The sequence below is a fragment of the Bos indicus genome, chromosome 19 (assembly GCF_029378745.1).
Source record: "Bos indicus isolate NIAB-ARS_2022 breed Sahiwal x Tharparkar chromosome 19, NIAB-ARS_B.indTharparkar_mat_pri_1.0, whole genome shotgun sequence".
Taxonomy (NCBI): Eukaryota; Metazoa; Chordata; class Mammalia; order Artiodactyla; family Bovidae; genus Bos; species Bos indicus.
In genome coordinates, this window is record NC_091778.1 from 18,681,571 (window position 1) to 18,706,498 (window position 24,928).

The following is a 24,928-nucleotide window of genomic DNA, read 5'->3' on the forward strand; positions in this document are numbered from 1 at the left end:
ATTAGTTTCCAGACCGGGGATTGAACCTGTGTCCTCCTCATTTGCAGGTGGATTCCTAACCACCTGCCCACTAGGGAAGTCCTTGTTGCAGATTTCTGACAAAGAAAGCCAAGGAAAGAGCCAGACGACAAAGTTTCTGGCTGTTCGTTCATTCACTCAGTAAATATTTTTGCTGGTTTTAAAATCCTCTGCTCAGTGGCAGCTACTAGCTCAGCCCACCAGAAACAATCACTGAACACATAACTTAGGAGCATCTGGGCAAATTTCCAGTTTCTCTGCTCTTAGGAAATTCCTCCTGTAGTAGAAACAGATCTCCCTCCCAGGCCAGTGAAAGCTGCTTCTCTTTGTGTTTCACATCTGTCTAAGTGGAGATAATGGTTAGGTGATGGTTTCAAATACACGGTGATTTCCTTCTTACCTGTAATTGGGTATGTAATGTCAACAAAAGGAGGGTTGGGAAGATTTTCCATTAATATTTCAAACAGAAAATGTATGTTTAAGTAGCAACATACATGAAAAATATCCAACGTAATTCTTGTACAATAGGCACACAATAAATAGAAATTGAGTGTGACTTTGTTTATTGAACTTAAAACAGGTGTCCTGACAGTAAAGTGCAAAGGAAAGAATTTGTTCACTTGGCTACAGTGTCACCTGCCTCACAGCCGTCGCCCAACTTGTACCCAAAAGCTGCCTACCTGGTGGTCCCAAGGCAGATGAGCAAAGCCTTCATGTGTTTATGAAAACCGGGTTAAAGAACTATAGTTTTTAAAAAGTGATACAGTATATTGAGTAGGTGTTCTGTCATTTACTAAGTTGGGCATAGTTGTGAAAAAGTGACAGTGAAGACTTGTTAGCTTTCCTGTCACCTAGAGAACCCAGCAGCAGGATACCTGGGTACAGGTGAGATAGTGGGGCTTCCTGCCAGTAAAAATCTGAGGGTAGATAGGATAAGAATCCCAAGTCTCCTATCTGTTAAACAGATCATCAACAAGGACCTGCTGTATAGCACAGGGACCCTACTCAGTATTCTGTGATTTTGAAAGAGAATCTGAAAAAATAATGGGTATGTATATATATAAATATAGTAACTAAATCACTTTGCTGTGCAGCAGAAACTAACACAACATTGTAAATCAGCTATACTCCAAAGAAAATAAAAATTTTTATTTTTAGAAGAAAGAAGGAAAATAAAAATTAAAGAGAATTTTAAAATGCTTAATAACAGCATTTTTTTTTTAAATCCTGTTTTTCCTACTTTGTTTCAGTCCTCGGACATCTCTGGCATTTATGTATTTGGTTTTCTTTCATGTTTTTTAAGTTGGAGTATAATTGTAATGTTCTGTTAGTCTCTCCTGTACAGTAACAGTGAATCAGCTGTAAGTATACATATATTCCCTCCTCCTGAGCCTCTCTCCCACACCGCCATCCCACCCCTCTAAACTGTATTTGTTTTTTAAAAGAGTGTGCAGTTCTAAAAAAAAATTGCTACAAATGAACTGACATACAAAACAGAAAGAGACCCATAGACATAGAAAACAAACTTATGGTTACCAAAAGGGAAAGTGGTGGGGGGTGGGGAGGGATGAATTAGGAGTTTGGAATTAACATATACACATTACTGTATATAAAATACATAATCAACAAGGACCTGAGTCACTTTGCTGAATACCTGAAGCTAACACAGCATTGTAATCAACTATATTGCAATTAAAAAAATTAAAACAAAAATGAAGTAAAAGTGTTCAGTACTGTAGTTTAAGTGATTTATAGTATTATTTAAAATGCATAATCATTATCCATTTATATGATTGTGCATTCCTGTCAAAGGATTTTCCAGTTCATTTTCCTGAGCAGAGTATGTTTATAAATAGGTTAACTCCTTACGCAAGGTGAAATGCAGTTAACTACTTATCTAATCATGCCAGATAGTCAAACGGTTACTGAAATAAAAACTCTTTTATAAATGAAATGGATGCAGAGGAATAAATATGTAAGAGTTGAGCCCTGTGTTGGACAATTTCTATTTGTTACCTGTCAATTGGAAGAGAAAATATTGTGTCATAGGACAGTTTCCTTTTTGTCTTTGGTCTAGATCTTCATGCCTGTCATCAGGCATTCAGCATCTCATGGCTAAATAAAGCTGTTGTGATTTAGTCATACGCTAACATTGTAAAATATCTAACATCTTGTAGGAGTTTTTCGTTCATTTTGTTTTTTGTTTTTCCTAATATTGTATGAATATTTAAATATCTGTTCTCGTGGTCTGAGAGTCTCTCTAGTTTCTGCAGACTCTTACAGTCCCTTCCTTTCCTTTCCTTTACCTTACTTTACTGTGCGTTCAGTTCACCAGTCTTTATATTTCCTCTACTAGGATTTGAGGAACATCAGTCAATGAAATATTCAAATACTATGGAAAAGCTATAGGGAGGGGGAATTCCCTGGGGGTCCAGAAGCTAAGACTCTGAATTCCCAGTGCAGTGGGCCCTGGTTAGGGAATTAAGATCCCACATGCCGCAACTAATAGTTCGCATAGTACAACTAAAGATTCTGCATGTTGCAACAGAATTTTGCAAGACCCAGTGCAGCCAAATACATTTCAAAAATATATTAAAAAAAATTTTTTTTTAAATAAATGTATAAGGTGGCAGACGATGATCAAGCAGATGATGTGCATTCCATGACGTGGGTTTGGTAAACTTACAGACCTTTTATGATTTCATAGAAAGAACAGTTTTCTCTGCAGCATCAAAACCTAAACATTTCAGATTCACTTTCAACAGTATGTCCAACCTAATAGTGATTCTCTACCCAGCATAGACATGTCCTAACACCAGCAGTAGTAGACACTCATCCATTGTAAAGAGGGTGGTTGGCTGAGTGCCCCGTGAGTGGGCAGGATCCTTCCCATGATGTTGATCGATTTGAAATGTGAACCCTTCCAGACACCCCAGCAGAGAAAACAGCACAAACTGAAAAGCAGTCCACTTACACATGTCGCCCCAGCTGCTGTGTTTGACAGACTATGTTTCATAGCCTCAAGACTTACCTTGTTTTCATTGAAATATACCTTAAAATGTTCTGTTTCCTTTTGCTAGGTCAATGAGTTGTGATATTTCCTAGCCAAGGGGTTTAGACAGTGTACTGAGAGCTGGTCATCATATTCTTATTTTTAACCACATTGCCTGGGACCTCAGTATATAGCCTTTATGGAGGAGGGTGTTGGACTGTGTCTAGTATTTTCTTACACCAAGAAAGTAGAATCACGGAGTAATTTGACATGATCAAATTCAGATAGTGAAAAATTTATAGTAGAACCCATATCTACTATGTCTTTAATATCTTCTTGATTTTAAATTAGACAGTGGAGCATGTGGTCCCCTGACAAGGTTTGACCATCATGCCAGGTAAAGATTTCTGACTGCCCTCTCTGTTTGCTTAATACTCTGTGTTATTCCCTTTGTGTCCAAGGGATCAGATTTAATTAGCTTATGAGAGAAAGAAAAGGAACACCTTCCCTTGGCTGTGTCTCAGGAATTAGCCTGTCAGAATCCCGGTCACCTCCTAAAATTCTTCTCTTCCTCCGCTCTTCTCACTCACAGGCAGCATCATGGTCTGCTCAGTTGTGGATGTGAGAAAGCCCGACCCCTCTGCGCCCCTTCTCACCTCCCACATCCCGTCTAAGTCATCCTGTCTCATCAGTTCTGTTTCTGCTCTTCCAGCCTGTCCACTGCTCCGTCTCTCCACTACTCTGTTCCAATCAAAGCCCTGGTCATCCCTTCCTGGGGCTAATGCTGTAGCCTCCTCACTTTCCACCCTGCCATCAGAGGGGGCTTTCAAAAAAAAGCCAATGGGATCAGTACTTACAATTCTGCCCTTGAGATGAATCCTCAGATCCTCACAATGTACCTGCAGGGCTTGCACACTCTAGCCTCTCCCCTCACGCCCCTGACGTCACTGTCCCCTTGCTGTCTCTGCTGTGAGGTGGTCATGTGGTCCTGCTCTAGTCCTCAGGCATGTGTTCCCCCTTCCACCGGGCAATGCACGTTCTCCTGCCCCTTCCCCGAGCCCTTGTCAAGTGCCGTCCCTCTCGTTAGTGTGCAGAAGGATGGAGACGGCTCTGTCTGTTCGTTCCTCCCCACATGGTTCCCAGCACAGTTCCCGGCATGGAGCGTGGGCCGTAATAATGATGTATTGAATGAGCGAATGCAAAAAAATTTAAAGACAGCAATAAGAACGTTTGAAATGACTCTTTCTCTATAAGGCATACCTTACTATATAATAGAAATGTGTTTCCAAAAAGTAACCATTACCTTAAAAGGTATATGAAAGTCAAAGAGTTGGTCACTCTGTCATGTCCCACTCTTTGGGACCCCAAGGACTGTAGCCCATCAGGCCCCTCTGTCCATGGACTTCTCCAGGCAAGAATACTAGAGTGGGTAGCCATTCCCTTTTCCAGGGGATCTTCTCAACCCAGGGATTGAACCCAGGTCTCCCGTATTACAGGCAGATTCTTAACCATCTGAGCCACCAGGGAAGCCCTTAAAAGGTATATATCAAAAGCAAATTATTTTCACTGGGAGGGAGGGAGGAAAGGGAAGGAAAGAAGGAAGGAAGAAAGGAAGGAGTGAATGAGTGAGTAAGTAATTCAGCTAGGCATCTCCTGACCACACTTTCTGGTTGACTACCTCTTGTGTTGCTCACGTGAAGAGATGTTGCTCTGGAGAAAACCAAGAGATGGACTCAAGAAGTCTATAAAAACCACTCCCAGTGGCCCTAGCCTGTTCCCTATGTCCTGCGAAAAGCCTAGACATTTTATGGAGGGGTTTTGGCTTAAGAGGGTCTGTCCTAGAATGATTTCCAGACACGACGCCAGGCTGGATCATGATCCATTCAGCTTAGAAAAGTGACCCTTGCCTGAGGATAAACAGCTCAGCGCAGCTGCAGTGAGTGGGGCAATGGGACCTGCATGGGGAAAAGACGCTTCCTGCCATTCGGAGGGCTGGCGGTGCTGCTCATGGTAAAAACAGGACCTGGTCTTCTGCAGGCTTACCACGTGTCAGCAGTGTGTCTCGGGGTCGCATTTCTTATCACAGTCCTGTGAGGTAGATACTAGCATCGTCCCGCCTTTCCGATGAAGAAAGTACCTCTCTAGCAGAGAGAGAAGGTCACTTGCACATAATTGTAGAGCTGCTGCTGCTGCTAAGTCGATTCAGTCATGTCTGACTCTGTGCGACCCCATAGATGGCAGCCCATGAGGCTCCCCCGTCCCTGGGATTCTCCAGGCAAGAACACTGGAGTGGGTTGCCATTTCCTTCTCCAATGCATGAAAGTGAAAAGTGAAAGTGAAGTCGCCCAGTCGTGTCTGATACTTGGTGCTAAATTGCCATCTGGTTCCAGAGCACATTTTCTTTCTTCTTTTTTTTAATTGGGGTATAGTTGCTTTATAATGTGTTAATTTCTGCTGTACAATGAAGTGAATCCAATATTGTTGTTTGGTCATGACGTCCTGTCCTACTCTTTTGTGACCCCATGGACTATACCTGCCAGGCTCCTCTGTCTATGGGATTTCCCAGGCAAGAAAACTGGTATGAGTTGCCATTTCCTTCTCCAGGGGATCTTCTGGACTCAGGGATTGAACCCACGCCTCCTGCATTGGCAGGCAGATTCTTTACCTCTGAGCCACCAGGGAAGCCCCATATATCCCCTCCCTCTTAATTGGAGGCTGATTGCTTTACAGTATTGTGTTGGTTTCTGCCATACATCAAACATGAATCAGACATAGGTATACGTAGCTCCTCTCTCTCTCAAACCTCCCTGCCACCCCGACCCCACCCATGTAGGTCATCACAGAGTGCCGAGCTGAGCTCCCTGCACTGTACAGCCGGATCCCATTAGCTGTGTCTTACACATGGCAGAGCTCGTATGTCAATCTCCCGATTCACCCCATCATCCACCCCCCACCCCATGTGTCCACCGTCCATTCTCTACATCTGCAGAGAGCACGTTCTTACCATGCCCTTTTGTCTGCTCTGAGGGTTCAGGGAGCCTCGTGCACTGCAGTCACTGGCGGGATGCGGTGAAACTACTCGAGCCTTCTCTGCCAAGGCTGCAGCGTATTAATAAAAAGTCAAAATAGAGCATCCTATTTCAGAAACTCTTAAGGCGCTGTAAACCCAAATGGTGCTTACAACTACCTATATGAAGTTGTATCAGATCAGATCAGATCAGTCGCTCAGTCGTGTCAAGTCACATGAATAACTTGTCAAGTAACTTAATTTTAAGGATACCTTCTTTGAGCCTTCCCACTCCTAGAGCTGGGTTAGGTATCTTTTCTCTAAGCTTCCATAGCATCCTTTCTTTCTTGTTATTATTGCCTTAGATTTTTTCTGAAACAGCATGTGTGTGTGAGAGAGAGAAAGAGGAGGGAGGGAAAATGGGAGCAAGAAGGGAATGATAAAAAAAAGAATCTGTAATTTTTAAACCCTCTTTCCTTATTTCTACTACATGACATTGTCTTTGTAAACCTTCTACTGCAACAGTGCCATGCCTTATTCTTCTTTGAAACTCAGACTCCTGGCATAGTGCCTGGTACGTGGCACTTATTAATTACTCACATGTGCATGACTGCACACAGACAGCAAGTAGCTGAGCAGGATTCAAACCCAGGGTTCCAGGGCTGTGTGACTCTCCATCTCGTAATCTTTCCAGCATAGTCCCTGCCTGTCTCAGGAAGATACTGTCTAACAAAGGGGATAAAGCAAATTGACTGCCTCGCATGGAGACCATGATTTTGCCAGAAACAGAGATAAGATGCCTTCAGCCTTGGGAGAGATTCCTCTCCAAGAACTGGGGAAGGTGAACTGAGCCTTATGACAGTTGGCAGTAAGCTAATGAGTGTTGCATAAGTTTGGTGCACCAGTAAAGAAAGGGGTCAAAGTTTTGTGTACTTTAAAAATAAAACTGCAGTATAGGCTGTCCTTTCGAAACGGGCCAGCATCATTGGTTGAGAAAAACCCACACCCAGGAAAACAGAAACTCTCATAGATTGTAAATGAACGTGTAAATTGCTACAACCTCTTTGGAGAATAATTTGGCGATCATTCAGAAGTTTAAATTGCAGACAGTCCTCTCAGTTAGCAGTTTCAATTCTAGGAATGTCTTTTACAAGTATATATACACATATGCACGAAGAAGTATAAGCTGTTTTTATAGTTGCATTGTTCATAGTAACAAGTGATTGGTAATAACCGATTAAATATTTCATTGTATATTCACCCATGAAATGAAGTACTCTAAAGACATCAAAAATGAGGCCTTTCTCTTTTTACTTACATGAAACCATAGCCAAGATACATATCTCTTTAATTAGAAAAAAGTCATCTTTGTTAAAAAATACTATGTGAATGCATGTGTGTTTGTGTGCATAAACTATTCCCGGAAGAATTCACAGGAAACTAGTTCCAGTGATTACTTCTGATGAGAGAAATACTTTCACTACCTAGTCATTGGTATCTTTTGATTCTTTTACTGAGAGTCTATATTGCCTATTCAAAAGTAATAAATTACTAAAACTTAAACCTGCTATATAAGGAAGTTTAACAGTTGGATTTTTATTCGCAACTTTTAATTTTGATATAATTTCAGGTTTACAGACAAGTTGCAAGAATGCCACAAGGAGCCTCCTAGGAGTGTGCCTTGCGTCTGTAGTTGTTGTAATCTCTTCTCATCTTGAGTGTTATTCAGCCTTTGTCTATTTTCTTGACTGTGAGGTTTTCCACTTCTTTTGTAGACTATCCTTCAATTTAGGGTTGTTTTCCGTTTCCTTCTGATTAGGTTCAGGTCATGTGTTTCTGGCAGATGCCACAGAAGTGATGGTTGAGTCCTCACTGCCTCCTACGAGGAGGCTCTGCATTTCTCTGGGTCCTTAGCCCCATGGCTATGGGAGACACAGCTCTCCTCCAGGGCACACACAGAAGCTTTCCCATCATTTCATGGTACAATATCATCCTTTTCATTCACTGCTTTGTCCAGGGATGTTAGCACCTCCTGGCTGACTTCCTATTCCTGTTACTTTTCCAAGAATTTGAGAGTATCATGGCTTATCACCCCGCTCCTTGCTTCCTACAAAGGTTGATTGGGAGCATCCGATGGAGATGTTGATGTATCTCAGGGGTCAGATCACACACCCTAGGCTGTTGGTGCTCTCTTTACTACCAGAATAGACTCATAGTGGGTTTAAATCTAATCATTTCAGATAGCCCCAATTCCAGAACCCCCCAAGTCGGTTCAGAATATTCATCCTCAAATTCTGTCCCTTTGATACCTCTCTTGGTACCAAAGTCTGTCACTAGTTTGGGTTACCCAGAGAAACAGAATCAACAAAATGAGAGTGAGTGAGTGTGTGTGTGTGCAGAAACTTTTGGCTTTTGCAGTTATGGACACTGAGAAGTCCAACACCTGCAGTTGGCAAGCAAAAGACCCAATGGTATAAATTCTAGTCTGAGTCTGTGTACAAAGGCAGGAAACCTATGTCTCAGCTCAAAGACAGCCAAGCAGAAAGGATGCCTTCTTACCCATTTAATTCTAGTCAGGCCTTTGATGGCTCACACACTGGGGAGGGCACTCTGCTTGACTCAGTCTACTGATTGTAGTATAATTAACCAAAAAGGCAACACCCAGAGTAATGTTTGACCAAATATCTGGGCACTCGATGGCCCAGTCAACTTGACACATCAAACTGATTAGCTCAGGCACATATGTTATTAATAGTTTGTTTCATTGGGTGAAACAAATATTGGGTGATACTAATTTTACTTAGTTGGTTTAAGTGGTTGTAAGGTTTCTCCACTGTAAAATTATTGTCTTTCTCTTTTGTAATTAAGAAGTGATTTGCGGGGAGATCCTTTGAGTCCATGTAAATACCTTCTTCCTTGTCATATTTTTAACTCCTCGTCTCAGCATACACAAATCGTTGTCTAACTCACATCATTCCTTCTATATTTCTTAAGTGGGTTTCCACTCTAAAAGGATTTTCCTTCTCTTATTTATTCCTTTTTTATATTAATGTGGATGCATAGATGCTTACTGTATTCAAAGGATTATAATGTTCCTGGCATTATTTATCTCAATGTTCACATGGTCCCAGATTTAATCAGGGAACCATTCATTCACCTGATGGCTCCCCCGTCCTTTTAACTTTTCCCTCTCCTTCCTTGAGTACTATTTTCTGTCCCTGCTTTCTGTCACAACATGGTATTCCGGCTCATCTTCTGTTTTCCTGTACAAGCTCTGGAGTCAGTTTTTCTCCAAGGAACCCTGGGTCCTTTTAGTTAAGAAGGATAACATTTACAAGCCAACATCTGGGTGTCATTGCTTCTAAGCTCTCTCAGCAGATGGAACTAGGAAATGTGTGTGTTTATACATCATCCTCCGTTTATCCCCCATAAGCCATAAGTTTGTACTGAATTCTCCAATTCTAAGTCAACCCCACATATTTTGTAACTTCTCTGCCAGTGAAAAACCTGTCTTGATTGGAGTAGGTGCCATTCAATTATATTTTCCTGGAATAAAAATTGCTAGTAGTAGTAGTGTTAGTCGCTCAGTCGTGTCCAACTCTTTGCAACCCCGTGGACTGTAGCCCTCCGGGCTCCTCTGTCCATGGGATTCTCCAGGCAAGAATACTGGAGTGGGTTGCCATTCCCTTCTCCGGGGGATCTTCCCGACCTTTGTATCTAAATTTTTTGAAGTTTCCTACATGAAAGACTTTTTTATGTTGAATCCTGAGGATATGACCTATTTTTAGCCAGAGTGACATCTTGCTTTATTTAATACTTCCTCCCCACCCTACCCCCAATTTTTGAAAGTCACAAGGAAATAAGAGAAGTTTACTCAGTGAAACTAAGTATATAAATGGGAAAAATGGTAATGATGGCAGGTGATTTAAAGTTTTGCATACCTGATAGCCTGCATTTTCTTGTAAGTAGAATGCAAAACCATTTTCTGAGAGAGTGTTGTTGTTCAGTCGCTCAGTCATGTCTGACTCTGCAACTCCATGGACTGTAGCATGCCAGGCCTCCCTGTCCTTCACCAACTCCCGGAGCTTGTTCAACCTCATGTCCATTGAGTTGATGTCATTCAATTATCTCATCCTCTGTCGCCCCCTTCTCCTCCTGACCTCAGTCTTTCTGAGCAGGTAGACGTGGGATAAGGGAACTCATGCATTCATTCCTTTATTTTTTTCACTCATCAACTATTTAACCACCCCCATATAAATTCCAGGACCATGTTGCATGCTGAAGATACAGCAATGATCAAGGTAGATATGGCCTGTATTCCCCTGGAGACAGACAATAAGCAAGTAAACAAGAACCTGCTTGTGGCAAATTATTATAAAGGAAACAAACAAGTGGGGGATGATGGGGGTGAGCTGTTTAGATGGGAAAAGAACTAGTCTTCTCAGCCAGAGTCCACAGTGACCAGGGATACCTAGTTGGCATGAGATGAGCCAATAGCTCAATATCAGATTGACCTGACATTGAGATTTTCCAGTGAAAAGATTTAAGGATAGGGATGAAAAGTGAAAGTGAAATTGCTCAGTCGTGTCTGACTCTTTGCAGCCCCATGAACTGTAGCCTACCAGGCTCCTCCATCCATAGGATTTTCTAGGCAAGAATACTGGAGTGGTTTGCCATTTCCTTCTCTAGGAGATCTTCCCGACCCAGGGATTGAACCCGGGTCTCCTGCATTGTAGGCAGACACTTTACCGTCTGAGCCACCAGGGAAGTAGTAGCCACCAGGATAGGAATAAATAGTTAGATTTATGTTTTCAGATCATGCCTCCTGCTGTATAGAGATTGAAATGGGGCAGACCAGTTAAGAGGATACCTGTGATGGGAAGGTTATCTAAGACTCCATGTTCTTTTAAAAAAAATTTTATTGGAGTATAGTTGCTTTACAATGTTGTGTTTATTTCTGCTGTACAGCAGAGTGAATCAGCTATGCATATATGTCCCCTGTGTTTTGGATTTCCTTCCCATGTAGGTCACTGCAGAGCACAGAGTAGAGCTCCCTGTGCTATGCGATTGATTCTTGCTATCTATTTAATAGTAGTATGTATGTGTCAATCCCAATCTCCTAATTCATCCCACCCCCACTTCCCCTGTGACTCCGTATTCTTGCTAACCTTGTTCACTATAAAACCCCTGATCTATAGGTGAAAAATGGTACCACTGATTTGCATTTCATTAAGTGAAAAGTGAAATTGAAACATGTTTTCACGGAACTTATTTTGGTATAACTAGTTGCACCAGTTTCCTAGAGTTGCTGTAACACATTACAACAAGCAAAGTGTCTTAAAGCAGTGGGCATTGACTGTCTCACAGTTCTGAAGGCTGGAAGTCCAAAATGAAGGTATCAGCCGGCCATGCTCTCTCTGAAACCTGAAGAGGAGAAGTCCTTCCCCACCTCCTCCTAGCTTCCAGTGATGACCCTCAGACCGTGGCCTTCCTTGGCTTGTAGCTGCTTCTGCCTCTGTCATCACGGGGCATCCTCCCTGTCCATCTGTCTTCACAGGCATTTTCCTCTACTTGGAAGGACAGCAGTCACACTGGCTTAAGGCCCATCCAGTGACCTCATCTTGATCACATCTGCAAAAGCCCCATTTCCAAATAAGGTCACCCTCCCAGCTACCAGGGCTAAGGACTTCAACATACCTTCCTGGGGGAACACAATTCAAGCCATCTCATTAGTAATCTGTTGTGTTTTTTCCCCCCTAGGTGGCTAGCTCATTTCTAACACTGTGGACATTCATTATCGGTATTATTGCTGTTTTGAAATGTCCCCATTATCATGTACAGAACCCTTCAGGAACCCTCATTATGTCACCTCCAGTACCTCCTGCCTCTCTCGTTTCCTTCTTTCTGCTTTAATTTTGTTTTTCCATTTCCTTTTGCTTACATGTCTCCACCTCTTCTTCTTGTCCCTGGCTTTTTGCAGCAGTGCCCATTCCTCTTTTTATATCTTTTAATATGACCTTCCTTTATGTGGGTTTTTCTTTTCTTGAGCTCTTTTGGTATATCTCCTTTAAAAATGATTTTTAAATATGAAAGCTCTTTTAAAAAATGATGTTCTCTTTGATCTCCTGGTTGATAGGGCTATATATTCTTTACACTCTTTGCTTTCATGCACGAATATTTTTTTCATAGTTTTTCTCCTTTGTGGTGAATCCTTACTTTCCTCGGGTATTCTTGATCTGCTTTTTGTCTGTACAGTTCTTTTCCTTTTAACATCTGAACAAGGGTGCCATTCTGATTCACTTTTTTCTTTTTTATTCATCTATTTTTTATTTAAGTATGGTTGACTTATACTGTTGTACCAATTTCTGCTGTACAGTGAAGTGACTCAGTTATGCACATACATACATTCTTTTCTGGTTCACTTCAGATTATTTGGGACTTCCCTGGTGGCTCAGACAGTAAAGTCTACAATGCGGGAGACCTGGATTCGAGCCCTGGGTTGGGAAGATCCCCTGGAGAAGGAAATGGCAATCCACTCCAGTACTATTGCCTGGAAAATCCCATGGACAGAAGAGCCTGGTAGGCTACAGCCTATGGGGTCGCAAAGAGTCGCAAAGAGTCGGACACGACTGAGTGACTTCACTTTCACTTTCAGATTATTGCCAACTTTGAATAGGTATGTTCCATTCTGGGTTGGTTAGTTGCTGAAAGTTAGTGTGCAGAAGGATCTGTAGATCTCCAAGTTTGGGATCCATTACTTCCAGACCTTTTCTCACTAACACTCTGCCCGGATATGGCAGGCAGTTTGCCCGTCTAGCAAGCAGGTCCCATACATACGTGTGAGACTTCTGGGAGATGAGTTAGCATGGCCGCTCTGCATTTACAGAGATCACCTGCTGCAGAACAATTGTACCTACTTTTTCATTTTCTCCTCACCATTCTGGCAACCTCCTTTTTTTTCTGCAAAAACATAATTTCCACTCCTGTCTTTATTTATCTCCACCTTGCAGCTCTTCAGAAGTGTCAAATGGGACCTCTTGTTTTGCAGCCACTTGCAAAACAAGGGTCAGGTCCCCAGACCCTGCCATGCTTATCAAAAGATGGTTGGTTTGGGGACTTCCCTGATGGTCTAGTGGTTAAGACTCTGTGCTTCCGATGCAGGGGGTGTGGGTTTGATCCCTGATCAGATAACTAAGGTCCTGCATGCTATGTGGTGCAGCCCAAAAAAAAAAAAAAAAAGTTGGTTTGGCCATTCGAGAGCTACAGCTGTTTCTGGAGGACTTGCTCCCATGCCTGGACTTTGCAGAAGCGCATACTCACTCTTAGCAGCCCCTCTCCATGAGGATCATTTTGCAGTGCTTCTCACCCTCTCTTCATGGATTGTATTTCTGAGTTGTGGCTAGTTTTCTGTTTTCTCCTAGATAAAGTTTTCTTTTCTGGTTTTGTCTTCTTGTTGATTTTTCAGAGGGTAGAGTAGAGCTAAGATATCGTTACTCCAGCCTCCTTAAATGGGCGTGCCTTAGGTCAGCAGTTCCCGACCTTTTTGGCACCAGGAACCAGTTTTGTGGAAGACAGTTTTTCCACGGACCGGAGTTGGGCTATGCTTTCAGGATGATTCAAGCCCATTACATCTATTGTATGCTTTATTTCTATTATTATTACATCAGCTCCATCTCAGATCACCAGGCATTAGATCCTGGAGGTGGGGGACACCTGCTTTAGGTGGTGTTTGGAGTAGATACTGGATTCAGCCCTAGAGAACTTAAGTGTTTAGAGATCGTGAGGAAAGAGGAGCCAGCAAAGAGATTGAGGATGAAACCCCAGGAATGCACAGAAGCCAGGAAGGAATGTAGGGAGGAAATAGGAGTCAATGTCAGATGCTCCTGAGAAGCCAGTATGATGACAATCAGCCAATGGATTTAGCAGTTTCATTGGGGACTTAACTTTGGGAGGGCTTCCCTGGTGGCCCAGGCGGTAAAGCATCTGCCTGCAATGCAGGAGACCTGGGTTTGATCCTTGGTTTGGGAAGATCCCTGGAAAAGGAAATGGCAACTGACTCCAGCACTCTTGCCTGGAAAATCCCATGGACAGAGGAGCCTGGTAGGCTATACAGTTCATGGGGTCGCCTAGAGTCGGACATGACTAAGCGACTTCACTTTCACTTAACTTTGGGAAGTTGATCCAGGTTTACTGAGGTGCTAGAGAGGAACCCAAATTGAAAGTGGTTGAGGAGGTAATAGAAGACAAAAAAATGGCAGGTATAGGTGTAGGCAAACTCCCATCCTGAGAAGTATGAACATTATTTATAGCAACTTAAGATTTCCTTCACATTGAAAAGGGAAAGAAAGCAGGCCAGTTGATGTGGTTAAGTATCACCTATTTGAAAACGTATGTTCTCATGAAATAAATAGTATTTATTCATGAGTAAAAATTTTATTAAGTGCACAGTAGGCTAAGTGCCTGTTTTATTAAGTGTGCAGAGAATTTTCCTCCTGATGATAATTAATAGTTTAAGAAGTCAATCAAGGGTAACCCTGAATTCTGTTAGTGGGAGAGCTTTTAAGTCCATGGGAGTGCATTTTGGAATCTCATCATCCAAAATAAATTCCTGTTTCTCTTCCACCCATCTCAAAGGTTAAATATATTTATGTCTCTCATACTCAATGTATGTTCAAATTCTGCCCACTATCCCTTTAAAACAATTTATCTTTCCTTCATTTCTACTATTGTTCCTTCCGTTGAGACCCTGCCTTATTGATCTCTTTAGCTAGAAGAGTCTTCACTTTTTTCCTTGTTTTCAGTCACATTCAATTTAGATTTCCTCAACCTAGGTTTCAAAGCCTTTGTGTCAGAAAATAGCCTGAATGTCCATCAATGGATGAATGGATGAAGGTGTGGTACAATGGAAGACTCAAGAAGGAATTCTTGCCGTTTGTAAAATGAGGGCATTATGCTAAATGAAATAAGTCAAAGACAAAAAACAAATACCATACTATCCCATTTATATGTGGAATCTTAAAAAAAAAAAAAAGGAAAACAAAAACACAAAACCCAAGTTCATAGATAGAGAAAGCAGATTGGTGATTGCCAGAGATGGGGGTTGGGGTGGGGGATAGGAAATGGGTGAAGGGAGTCAAAAGGTACAAGCTTCGAGTCATAAGATACATAAGTGATGGGGATATAATGGACAGCATGGTGATAATACTACATAATACAGCATTGCTAATAATACTGTGTTGCATATTTGAAAGTGGCTAAAAGAGTAGATGGCAACCCACTCCAGAACTCTTGCCTGGAAAATCCCATGGATGGAGGAGCCTGGTAGGCTGCAGTCCATGGGGTCGCTAAGAGTCGGAAATGACTAAGCGACTTCTCTTTCACTTTTCACTTTCATGCCTTGGAGGAGGAAATGGCAACCCACTCCAGTATTCTTGCCTGGAGAATCCCAGGGATGGCGGGGCCTGGTGGGCTGCCGTCTGTGGGGTCGCACAGAGTCGGATACGACTGAAGCGACTTAGCAGCAGCAGCAGCAGCAGCAGCAGCAGCAGCAAGAGAGTAGATCTTAAAAATTCTCATCGCACGAAAGTAGTGATGGATAGGGACAGATTTTAACTAGACTTACTGTGGTGACTGTTTCATAGTATATACAAATATTGAACCCTTATGTTGTACACCTGAAACAAATATAATGTTGTATGTCAATTATACCTCAATTTTTAAAAAAGAAAAGCCCATCATATCGTATCAAATCTGACTCCCTCCTGCTTTCTCAGTTGTTCTCTAACATTGCCTGATTGTTTGCTCTGGTTAGGCCAGCCTCCTTCCCATACTGCTAATCTTGCCACATGGTTCTGTCTTCTTGCTTGGGTTCGTGTTCACAGTGAGCACGTCATTATCTTTAGTGTCGTTCTGCGTGGGTTCCCCACCCCAGTGATGGTGTACCCACAGTCTGTCTGTGTCCGATCTGAGCGAGCTACGTACATCTTGACTTCTTGTTGTAGGTGATCTTTTGTACAAGCACATGCAAATTAACAGGGCCATGTTTTTCTTAAAAAAAAAAAAGTTTAAAGACGTCTGTATTTTTAAAAATGTTTCAGAATTCATGTACAAGACATAACCTTCGTATTGTCTCCATTGCTATTCATTAATTCAAAAGCTTAGTACCTCTCTGTTTCATTCAGAAGGCAGTGAAAATATCTGGCCCATTCAATAAATATTTTAAATAAATTCCTTTAAAAAATTGTTTTAAAAATCAGTTGCTATTAAGCTGTTTTCACTATTTGGGAAGTTTCAAAGAGGGAAAAAACTCTGAACAGAACAAAGACCATATAGTCGTAGAGTCAGAGATAGGGTACCATGAATGGCTTCCCAAAGGAGCTGATGCTTGGACTTTTGAAGGAGTAGGAATCTACCAAGCATATGATGGAAAGAGACAGGTGGAGAAAGGTATTTAGGCAGAATGGACCCCATGGACAAACCACGCAGGCCTGGTGACCCTGGGAACTGTAAGTAGCTCATTAATGTGAGGGCAAGAGTGACATGGGCTGGGCGGGTGGGTGGAAGTGTTGCCGGGAGTTGGGAGAGTCAAACGGAGAGAATCATGGAGGCCAGAACACACGTGTGCCCTGCTGTGGTTTGTATATTGCCCTTCAGAGTTCCATATCAAAAGGCGTTTGTTGTGATCATCTTTGCCACCATGGTACATGTTTTTAGTATCTTACTATCACACTCTATCATTATTATTTATTTGCGATACTTCCCTGTTCTTCGGGCTTCCCTGGTGGCTCAGCTGGTGAAGAATCTGCCTGCAATGCGGGAGACCTGGGTTCGATCCCTGAGTTGGGAAGATCCCTTGGAGAAGGGAAAGGCTACCCACTCCAGTATTCTGGCCTAGAGAGTTCCATGGACTATACCCACGGGGTCACAAAGAGTCAGACACGACTGAGCGACTTTCACTCACTCACTCACTCCCTGTTCTTTATTCCTTTTTTAATCCCCAGAGTCAGGCCCAGCGCCTGGCACAAAGTTGATATTTGAATAATGAATTATAGAATTTCTGAAATGTGAAATATTTCAGATAGAATAATGATAAAAGTTTATCATCAAAGGTTTGCACACAGAGATTGTAGAAATGCCTTCCTTGGTCTCTCGAAAGAGATGGTGTCAGGCATTTGTCATCGAGGATGATTCCTGCCTTTCCTCCTGGAGACAACCAGAGAGGTGAGGATTACCTAAGTGCTGGCAGACTTCGTACCCTGCGGCTCTCCAAAACAAGTGGAACTCTTGGGTTGGTGTTAAGGTGTGTGTTGGCACCATCTAGTGGTCGTTTTAATACCTGGCCAAATTGAAAGTTTCATCGTTCATCACCAAACTCTTCCTGAAGCGTTGGATTTCGTATTATATCTTGTTCAGCCTTTGCCACTGTCTTCAACTTCATTGGAAGTTTTATAATTGTGTTTTACAAAGATGCTCTCAAGTTTTAATAAACAAGACATTCTATTTGAAATAAAATGGAATTTCAGAGGAAGGGCAGGGTTGGACAGACCTGGAATCTTAGAACAACAGTCTAATCTCATATGGTATTTGCTGTCTCTTAGTCACAGAGTTCCAGACTCATGAGGTAATATTTTTTTTTCTAACATCCTCCTCCTCCTCTCTGTTTTTTCTGTTTGGACAGTGTTTTTTAAACTAAAGAATTTTGTCCTTATCTTTGAAGAAAGTTCTTATCTTTGAAGAAAGCTGGTGAGTGTGTCCTTCAAACGTACAGGTTAAACCAGAAAGGCTTGAGCGGTGAATCTTAGCTGCTCCTTGCTTTTGTGGGTCTTTCAGTATGAGTTATGTGGACATGTTCCTTGTGACTTATGTTGATTGACAGCTGAGGCAGGGGATCAGATTATGATCACTGCATTAATTCCTTGTGTGGAGGGATGGCTGTGCTTCTAGTAGCAATGTTAATAAAATAAAAGCATTTATTAAAAATCTCCTTCATGCAGAACATAATTGGATGCATAAGATTAATTGCCGTTTTTTTAAGTACTTACTCAATGCTGGAGGGAGGGAAGGATATAATTATCACCATTTTATAGGTGAAGGAGCTGAAACCTGCGGAGGTTAAGCAGCTTTCACAGTCTCTCGGCTCTTAAATTTGCATGTGAACCTTTGGACCCAGGTATCAAGGGCTTCAAGGTTGGTGCGTTTAGCAACCACAGAAACTTTCTGTCCAACAATGGGAAGAATGCATAGGAAAACCACAGGAGAAAAATGCACAGAAAACCTGAAAGTGGCCAATAACTCTCATTTAAGCATATACCAACTGCTTGATAAAAATCGTGGAATTAATTTATTGCTGACATTATCAGCATGTTTGTTTCCCCTCCTAATTATAGCCGACAGCCTTCATTCCAGTGCAAAGGGAGTTTAAGGGTCCTGCCCTCTGGTCTCTAGTTAGGCTTTAGTTATTGTCTTGCTGCACTTAGTCGACAGCAGGAGTGCTCAGAGACCCAGCCACTGTCCGTGGACCAGCATCCTCCCATGCTGGCGCTCCCTTCTTCCAGCTCTTGGACATGAGCTCTGTCTGCATGAGCCTTTCGGCAGGTGGAGTATGTCGTACCAATGTAGAAATGTCCATAAGGTGTTGGCCTTATATGTGTTTATAAGTATGAATTAATGTGTCAGTGGTAAATACATATGGGTTTTCTAAATTTTATGTTAAATTTTTTTCTTTGCGGATATAGATGCATGATTTTGCACAGTTGGAGTCATATCATATGTGCTGGGGGTTTTTACTCTTTTTTCTTTTCTTAGTTCCTCTGGCTTTCTTCCAGCTGCCCACATGGCCTTCCTCCTCATCACCCTACTATATGTGTTTTAAAATACATAAGACATAACATGATGCAGCCTTCCATATTTTTCCATGCTCATGTAACCATTTACAAAATGTATTTATATACAGTTATATATGGGCTTCCCAGGTGGTGCTAGTGGTAAAGAACTCGCCTGCCAATGCAGGAGACATAAAAGACGTGGGTTTGATCCCTGGGTTGGGACGATCCCCTGGAGGAGGGCATGGCAACCCACTCCAGTATTCTTGCCTGGAGAATCCCATGGACAGAGGAGCCTGGCTGGGTACAGTCCATAGGGTCACACACAGTTGGACATGACTGAAGTCCACGCACGCACAGTTAGGTACCTGTCACATACATATAGAGAGTGGATTTTTAGCCTCTTATATGTGTGAGTGGTGGGATCCTGTTATACTTTTTAAAATAGACATACTTTCAATCAGCTATCCTATTCCTGGAGATCCGTTTCACACAAATGAAAGCACTGATTTGTAAGATTATGTGCCAAGAGTATTTTCTGCAATATTGCTCACGATAGCAGGAAGAAAGTGGAGTAATCGAATAAATAAATATATATCTGCACCATGGAATTTTAGGTAGTCATTTTTTAAAAAAGTGGATTTGAGTGCTCGCTTCAACAGCACATATACTAAAATTGGAACCATACAGAGAAGATTAGCATAGCCCCTGCGCAAGGATGACACGCAAATTCACGAAGCGTTCCATATTTTTTTGTAAAGCTTAAAAACAAAATAAAATTAAAAAAAAAATGTGGATTTGATTTATGCCAGAAATGTCTCCTCTACTGTTCTCTCTGGTATGGATGTTACTGTTTTTATTCCTTTACTAACATTTTTATGGGGTTTCAAGAGGGAGAAGAAATAAATATATTTGGACAATTTTCTTTACAGTTGAAAATCTGGCTAAATGGGTTTCAAGACCTGCTTAACTTCTGTATCTTCTCCTCCTAGAGCGCTTCTATTATCCCAGCCATTTTTATTTCTTTCTCCTCCTTACTCCTTTGTATTTTAGAAATTAGAAGATCTCCAGCCTCTGGTATTATTTTTTTAATATATAAATTTATTTAATTGGAGGCTAATTACTTTAAAATATATTGTAGTGGTTTTCTCAGCCTCTGGTATTAAATTCTTCCTTCTCTCTTGGCTGATAACCCCTACTGGTCTTTTCTATCAGCAGCAGCCACAGGGACACAGCCTCAAGCACTAACTCCAGAAGTAAACTCAGAATCGTGAAGTGTCAGTTCTCAAGTTGCTCCTGGGATATTTGGATTTTCTTGGAAATAAGAGACTTGTAGGAAAGAAATAGCATTTCTGCTTAACCATACCTGGGCTTCCCTGGTGGCTCAGTGGTAAAGAATCTGCCTGCCACTGCAGGAGACACAGGTTCGATCCCGGGTAAGGAAGATTCCCTGAAGAAGGAAATGGTAACTCACTCAAGTGTTCTTGCCTGGGAAATCCCATGGACAGAGGAGCCTGGCAGGCTACAGTCCACGGGGTGGCAAAGAGTCGAACACAACTTAGTGACTAAACAATGACAATAACCACAGCCATGTCTTCCTTTCTCCCACTTGCGTGCAGATTTGAAAAAGGACGCATCTACACATTCATTGGAGAAGTCGTCGTCTCTGTGAATCCCTACAAGTCGCTGAACATTTATGGGAGAGACACAATAGAGCAGTACAAGGGGCGTGAGCTGTACGAGAGACCCCCGCATCTTTTTGCCATTGCTGACGCTGCTTACAAGGCTATGAAGAGGCGATCGAAAGACACTTGCATTGTGATATCAGGTATTTAAGGAGATCCCTGTGCTCCCAATGTCAACACGTATTTAATTTATTTGGGTTCTCAAATGTCCAAATGATTAACTAGATATTCTTTGAAGTTAAAAGCTTAAATAATTTTGTAGGAGAAAGAAATGTAACCAACATTAAATGCCAGATCATCTCTGTCGTTCTGACCGTCCACTAGTCTCAGTTCATTTACACGTTATATATTACGTTTGGAAGGACTTCTGGTCAATTTTGTAGACTGAGCTGACGTGGGAAATTCGTCCTCTCATCTCAGATGCATAGAACTACTGGATAAAGATGTAACAAAGTTTATTTTAGATAATCAGAGAATGAAACCAGGAAGATGACATCCTAAGGTCCTATCAAAAAGAAAGAATGAACTCCAAGTCAGACTGGTGAACAGGATGGAGCTGGTGTCAAGGGACATACAGAGGCATGGGGGCTGGAAATGGGCTCAGAGTTGGGGGCTGGAGCTAGAAAAGCCTGCGGGAGGATAAACAGGTGCCAGACCCTGGGTGCCCAAGAACAGGAGCCGAGCTCTCTGTGTAAAACTGAGCACTTCAAGGAATCGTGTGAGTGAGTTGGAAATAAGAAAATACCTGCCCGCTGGCCCAGGGTGGCCTTTCCCAAACTGTGGGACTTCCTCTCGATGCTCATAACACCTCATATTCGCGTGAGTGGCTTTTATACTTTAAAAACCCTTTTGCGATCTGTATTCCATTTTGGTTGTCAGCTCTGCTCTCTGATCGGAACGTAGGACAGCTGTGTTTCTACTTCACAGATGAGAGTATTGAGGGTCAGAGAAGCGAGGCAGCTTTAGTGCTGCTGCTGCTGCTAAGTCACTTCAGTCATGTTCGACTCTGTGCAACCCCATCCATAGATGGCAGAGTTATATTCTGGGACAGCCTTTATTAAAACAAGATTTGAAGGCAATATTGCCTGATTGTAAAAAGGGGGCAGGAGGGAGGCAGTTTTATAAATGTTTAAAGTGAAAGCAGGAAGTCTCTTTCTAATCCCTGTGAACAATAACACCTGTGTAACACCTGTGAACAATAAAGTGTTTATCCTTTTTTTTTTCTTCAGTACTACACAGCATGTGGGATCTTAGTTCCCTGACCGGGGATCAAACCCATGCCCCTTGCATTGGAAGAGTAGAGTCTTTAACCACTGGATCTCCAGGAAGTCCCAAAAGCACTTCTCGTTTTATACATTTTCTCTGTGTGTGCAAATACGTATAGTCACGCATGCATCTTAATTGTAAACATATATTATAGAATTATGTTATCACTGCTATTACATAACTTGTTTCTCCATTTAACAATGTGTAGTGGATATCTTTTCACTGGAAAACCTATAGAAGTAGTATAGTCTCTGAGAAATATTGTTTTTGTGTAGGATGACGTTGAATAGTTGAACCATAATTTATTTACCCAATGCTCTAATAATGGGCATATTACTTGCAGATTTTAGTGATAATACATAGAATAGCCTGCAGAAACAGCCTTAAAACCTTTGAAGATTATCATTTGATTATATTTGTATTTTTAGTATTTCTAGAGTATAAATTTCTGCACGTGGAATTTTGGGTCACAGGGGATAAACATTTAAAAATCTGGGCAGATAATTATAAACTTATCCCTTCTCCCCTCCTTATGTGATTTGTCCTGCTTTTTCTGTGACACCATATGTTTGGAGCTTGCGCTTTTGTTTTTCACTAAAATTGATGTAATTAAAGAAAATTTCATCCCCATTAAAAATTTTTTAAAAAACTCTGCTGTAGCAAAAACAGTTACATGAATTTCACTGTAGCCACTGTTTGCCACTTCTCTTGTTTCTCCTCCACTGGACTTCAGAGTCACCGCCAAGTACTAAGACTTTAAGGGATTACTGTGCCACATTTTACCCCTTGATATTTTTTACATCTGTTAGTTTGCTTCTACAATAGTTTTAAACTTTTTACCATGTTCAGATCCATTAGAACCAATCCCATATCAAGATAGAATGAAATAACTCAAAAAAAAGAACAGAAACATAAAAGATTTCAAATGAATTACATAAAACCTTGACAAATGGTGACTTCCCTGGGAGGTCCAATGGCTAAGACTCCACGCTCCCAGTGCAGGGGGTTCAGGTTCTGTCCCTGGTCAGAGGACTAGATCCCACATGCTGCGACCAAGAGACAGCACAGTCAAATAAATAAAAATAAATATTTTTCAAAAAACTTTACGAATGTATGGATACCAAGGGGAAAAAGGGGGTGTGATGGATGGAAGATCAGGATTGACATATATATACTACTATGAATAAAATAGATAACTAATGAGAATCTTCTGTACAGCCCAGGGCAACTCTGCTCAGTGCTCTGTGGTGACCTAAAAGGGAAGGAAATCTAAAAAAGAGACGATATATGTGTCCATGTAGCTGATTCACTTTGCTGTACAGTAGAAATTAACAGAACCTTGTAAAGCAACGATACTCCAATTTTTTTTTTTTTTAATTTTTAAATTCTCCCCCTAGGGGAAAGCGGAGCCGGTAAAACAGAAGCCAGTAAGTACATCATGCAGTACATTGCAGCCATCACCAACCCCAGTCAGAGAGCAGAGATCGAAAGGTAAGGGCCGTCTAAGCATGCGGGAAAATTCTCGCTGGAGCCTCATTTTCTATACAGACTGGACTAGGTTAGGCCTACACTCTGATATGCATTGGGCATTTACTGATGGTTAAACTACTTTGATTCTCTTCCTGCAGATCTCTGTGCTTTTATTTTTTAATAACTTGGGTTATCTTTACTTTTACATTTTATGTATTCATTCGGGGATGCACTAGGACTTTGTTGCTGCGCACAGGTTTTCTCTGGTTGTGGCGAGAGGGGGCTCCTCTCCAGGTGTGGCGCGCAGGCTTCTCGTTGCGGTGGCTGCTCTCGTTGTGAGGCACAGGCTTGGTAGTTGTGGCATATGGACCTGGTTGCCCCACGGCATGTGGAATCCTCCCGGACCAGGGATCGAACCTGTGTCCCCCTGCACTGGCAGGCAGGTTCTTAACGACTGAACCACCAGGGAAGTCCTCTCTGTACTTTCATTTATATCCTTCTATTTCCATATTTCTTTTTGATCGAAAGATACTGCTAAGGTAATTCCAGTCTGCATCTGCCGCCTTCAGTGTTACATGTAATAGTCTCCTGGGAGTTTGTATTGTTCAAGTACGCACAGGTTTCTTGCTCTTTCTACAAGCATCTTTTCTACACTGTGCTCTACTTTCCCTAGACTGAAAGGGGGCTCTGGGAGGCAGATGCATGCTGCCCAACTCTGTGACAACCAGAACCTTGGTATTAGCAGTTCCGAATAGGATTCATACCACATCGTTCTCCGCTCACCGCAAGATGAGTGGTGAAGCTGGTGTGCACTGACCCAGCATTCAGTAGAGTGTCTGGTACATGCTCTTTACTTAGTAAATATTAAGGAGTAAAGGGATGGGGTTTTTTTTGTTTTGTTTTTAGAAAGTTGGCTCTAAAGCAACATGACTTTCTTATGTGGTGTGGACTTTCTGAAGAGAAAAAGAGCAACTTTCTAAAGTTGTTACTTTGGGACTCCCCTGGAAGTCTAGTGGTTAAGACTTCACCTTCCAATGCAGGGAATGTGGGTTTGATCCTGGTCGGGGAGCTAAGATCTTACATGCCTCCTGGCCACAAAACCAAGATATAAAACAGAAGCAGTATTGTAACAAATACAGTAAAGATTTTTTAAATGGTCCACATAAAAAAAAAAAAAATCCAAAGTTGCTAGTTTGAAACTCAGTATTTATTTACAGGACAGTTGCACTCTGTCTATACGTCTCAGCCTTCAGTTTTATGGGTAGAGAAAAAGGAAGTTGTATTGGTACAAAAGAAGAGAATTTGGACTAGACTACCCTACATGGGCTTTCTTCTCTCATTGTTAACTGGGCTCGATTGCCACATCAAAAGAGGTATCTTTCTTAGTAGCGATACAGCCCCAATTGTGATTCTGACTTTGCAACCTAATATGACAAGGACAAGGATATAAGTAAGTTTTTAGAATTTCCTTAGAATCTCAGGAGAGTAACTGGCTGAGAACTAAATTTTAGTTTGTTTTAAGAGTTAATGTCTAAGCCCAGTTGGTGCAGTAAAGTAAGGCATGTTTACATTTACTGGCCTTTTAAGAGCATATCTGACCGTAGTTTATAAACACTTGTCTTTATTTACCATAGCAAAGCAGTTTCCCCTGCCCCACTTAAACGCCTAC

General features: G+C 41.8%; 1 protein-coding gene and 1 non-coding gene across 2 annotated transcripts in view; both read left to right on the forward strand.

The window, feature by feature from the left end:
- The window catches only part of MYO1D (myosin ID), a 357,348-nt gene that overhangs the window by 82,497 nt on the left and 249,923 nt on the right, over positions 1-24,928 (forward strand). Inside the window, exons 2-3 of the mRNA XM_070772692.1 lie at positions 20,458-20,666; positions 23,187-23,280. Coding sequence (XP_070628793.1) covers positions 20,458-20,666; positions 23,187-23,280 — 303 coding nt within the window. The remainder of the gene's footprint in view (positions 1-20,457; positions 20,667-23,186; positions 23,281-24,928) is intronic.
- LOC139177795 (U6 spliceosomal RNA) lies at positions 19,485-19,591 on the forward strand. The gene has a single exon (XR_011562264.1). It is a non-coding gene; the product is annotated as a U6 spliceosomal RNA (small nuclear RNA).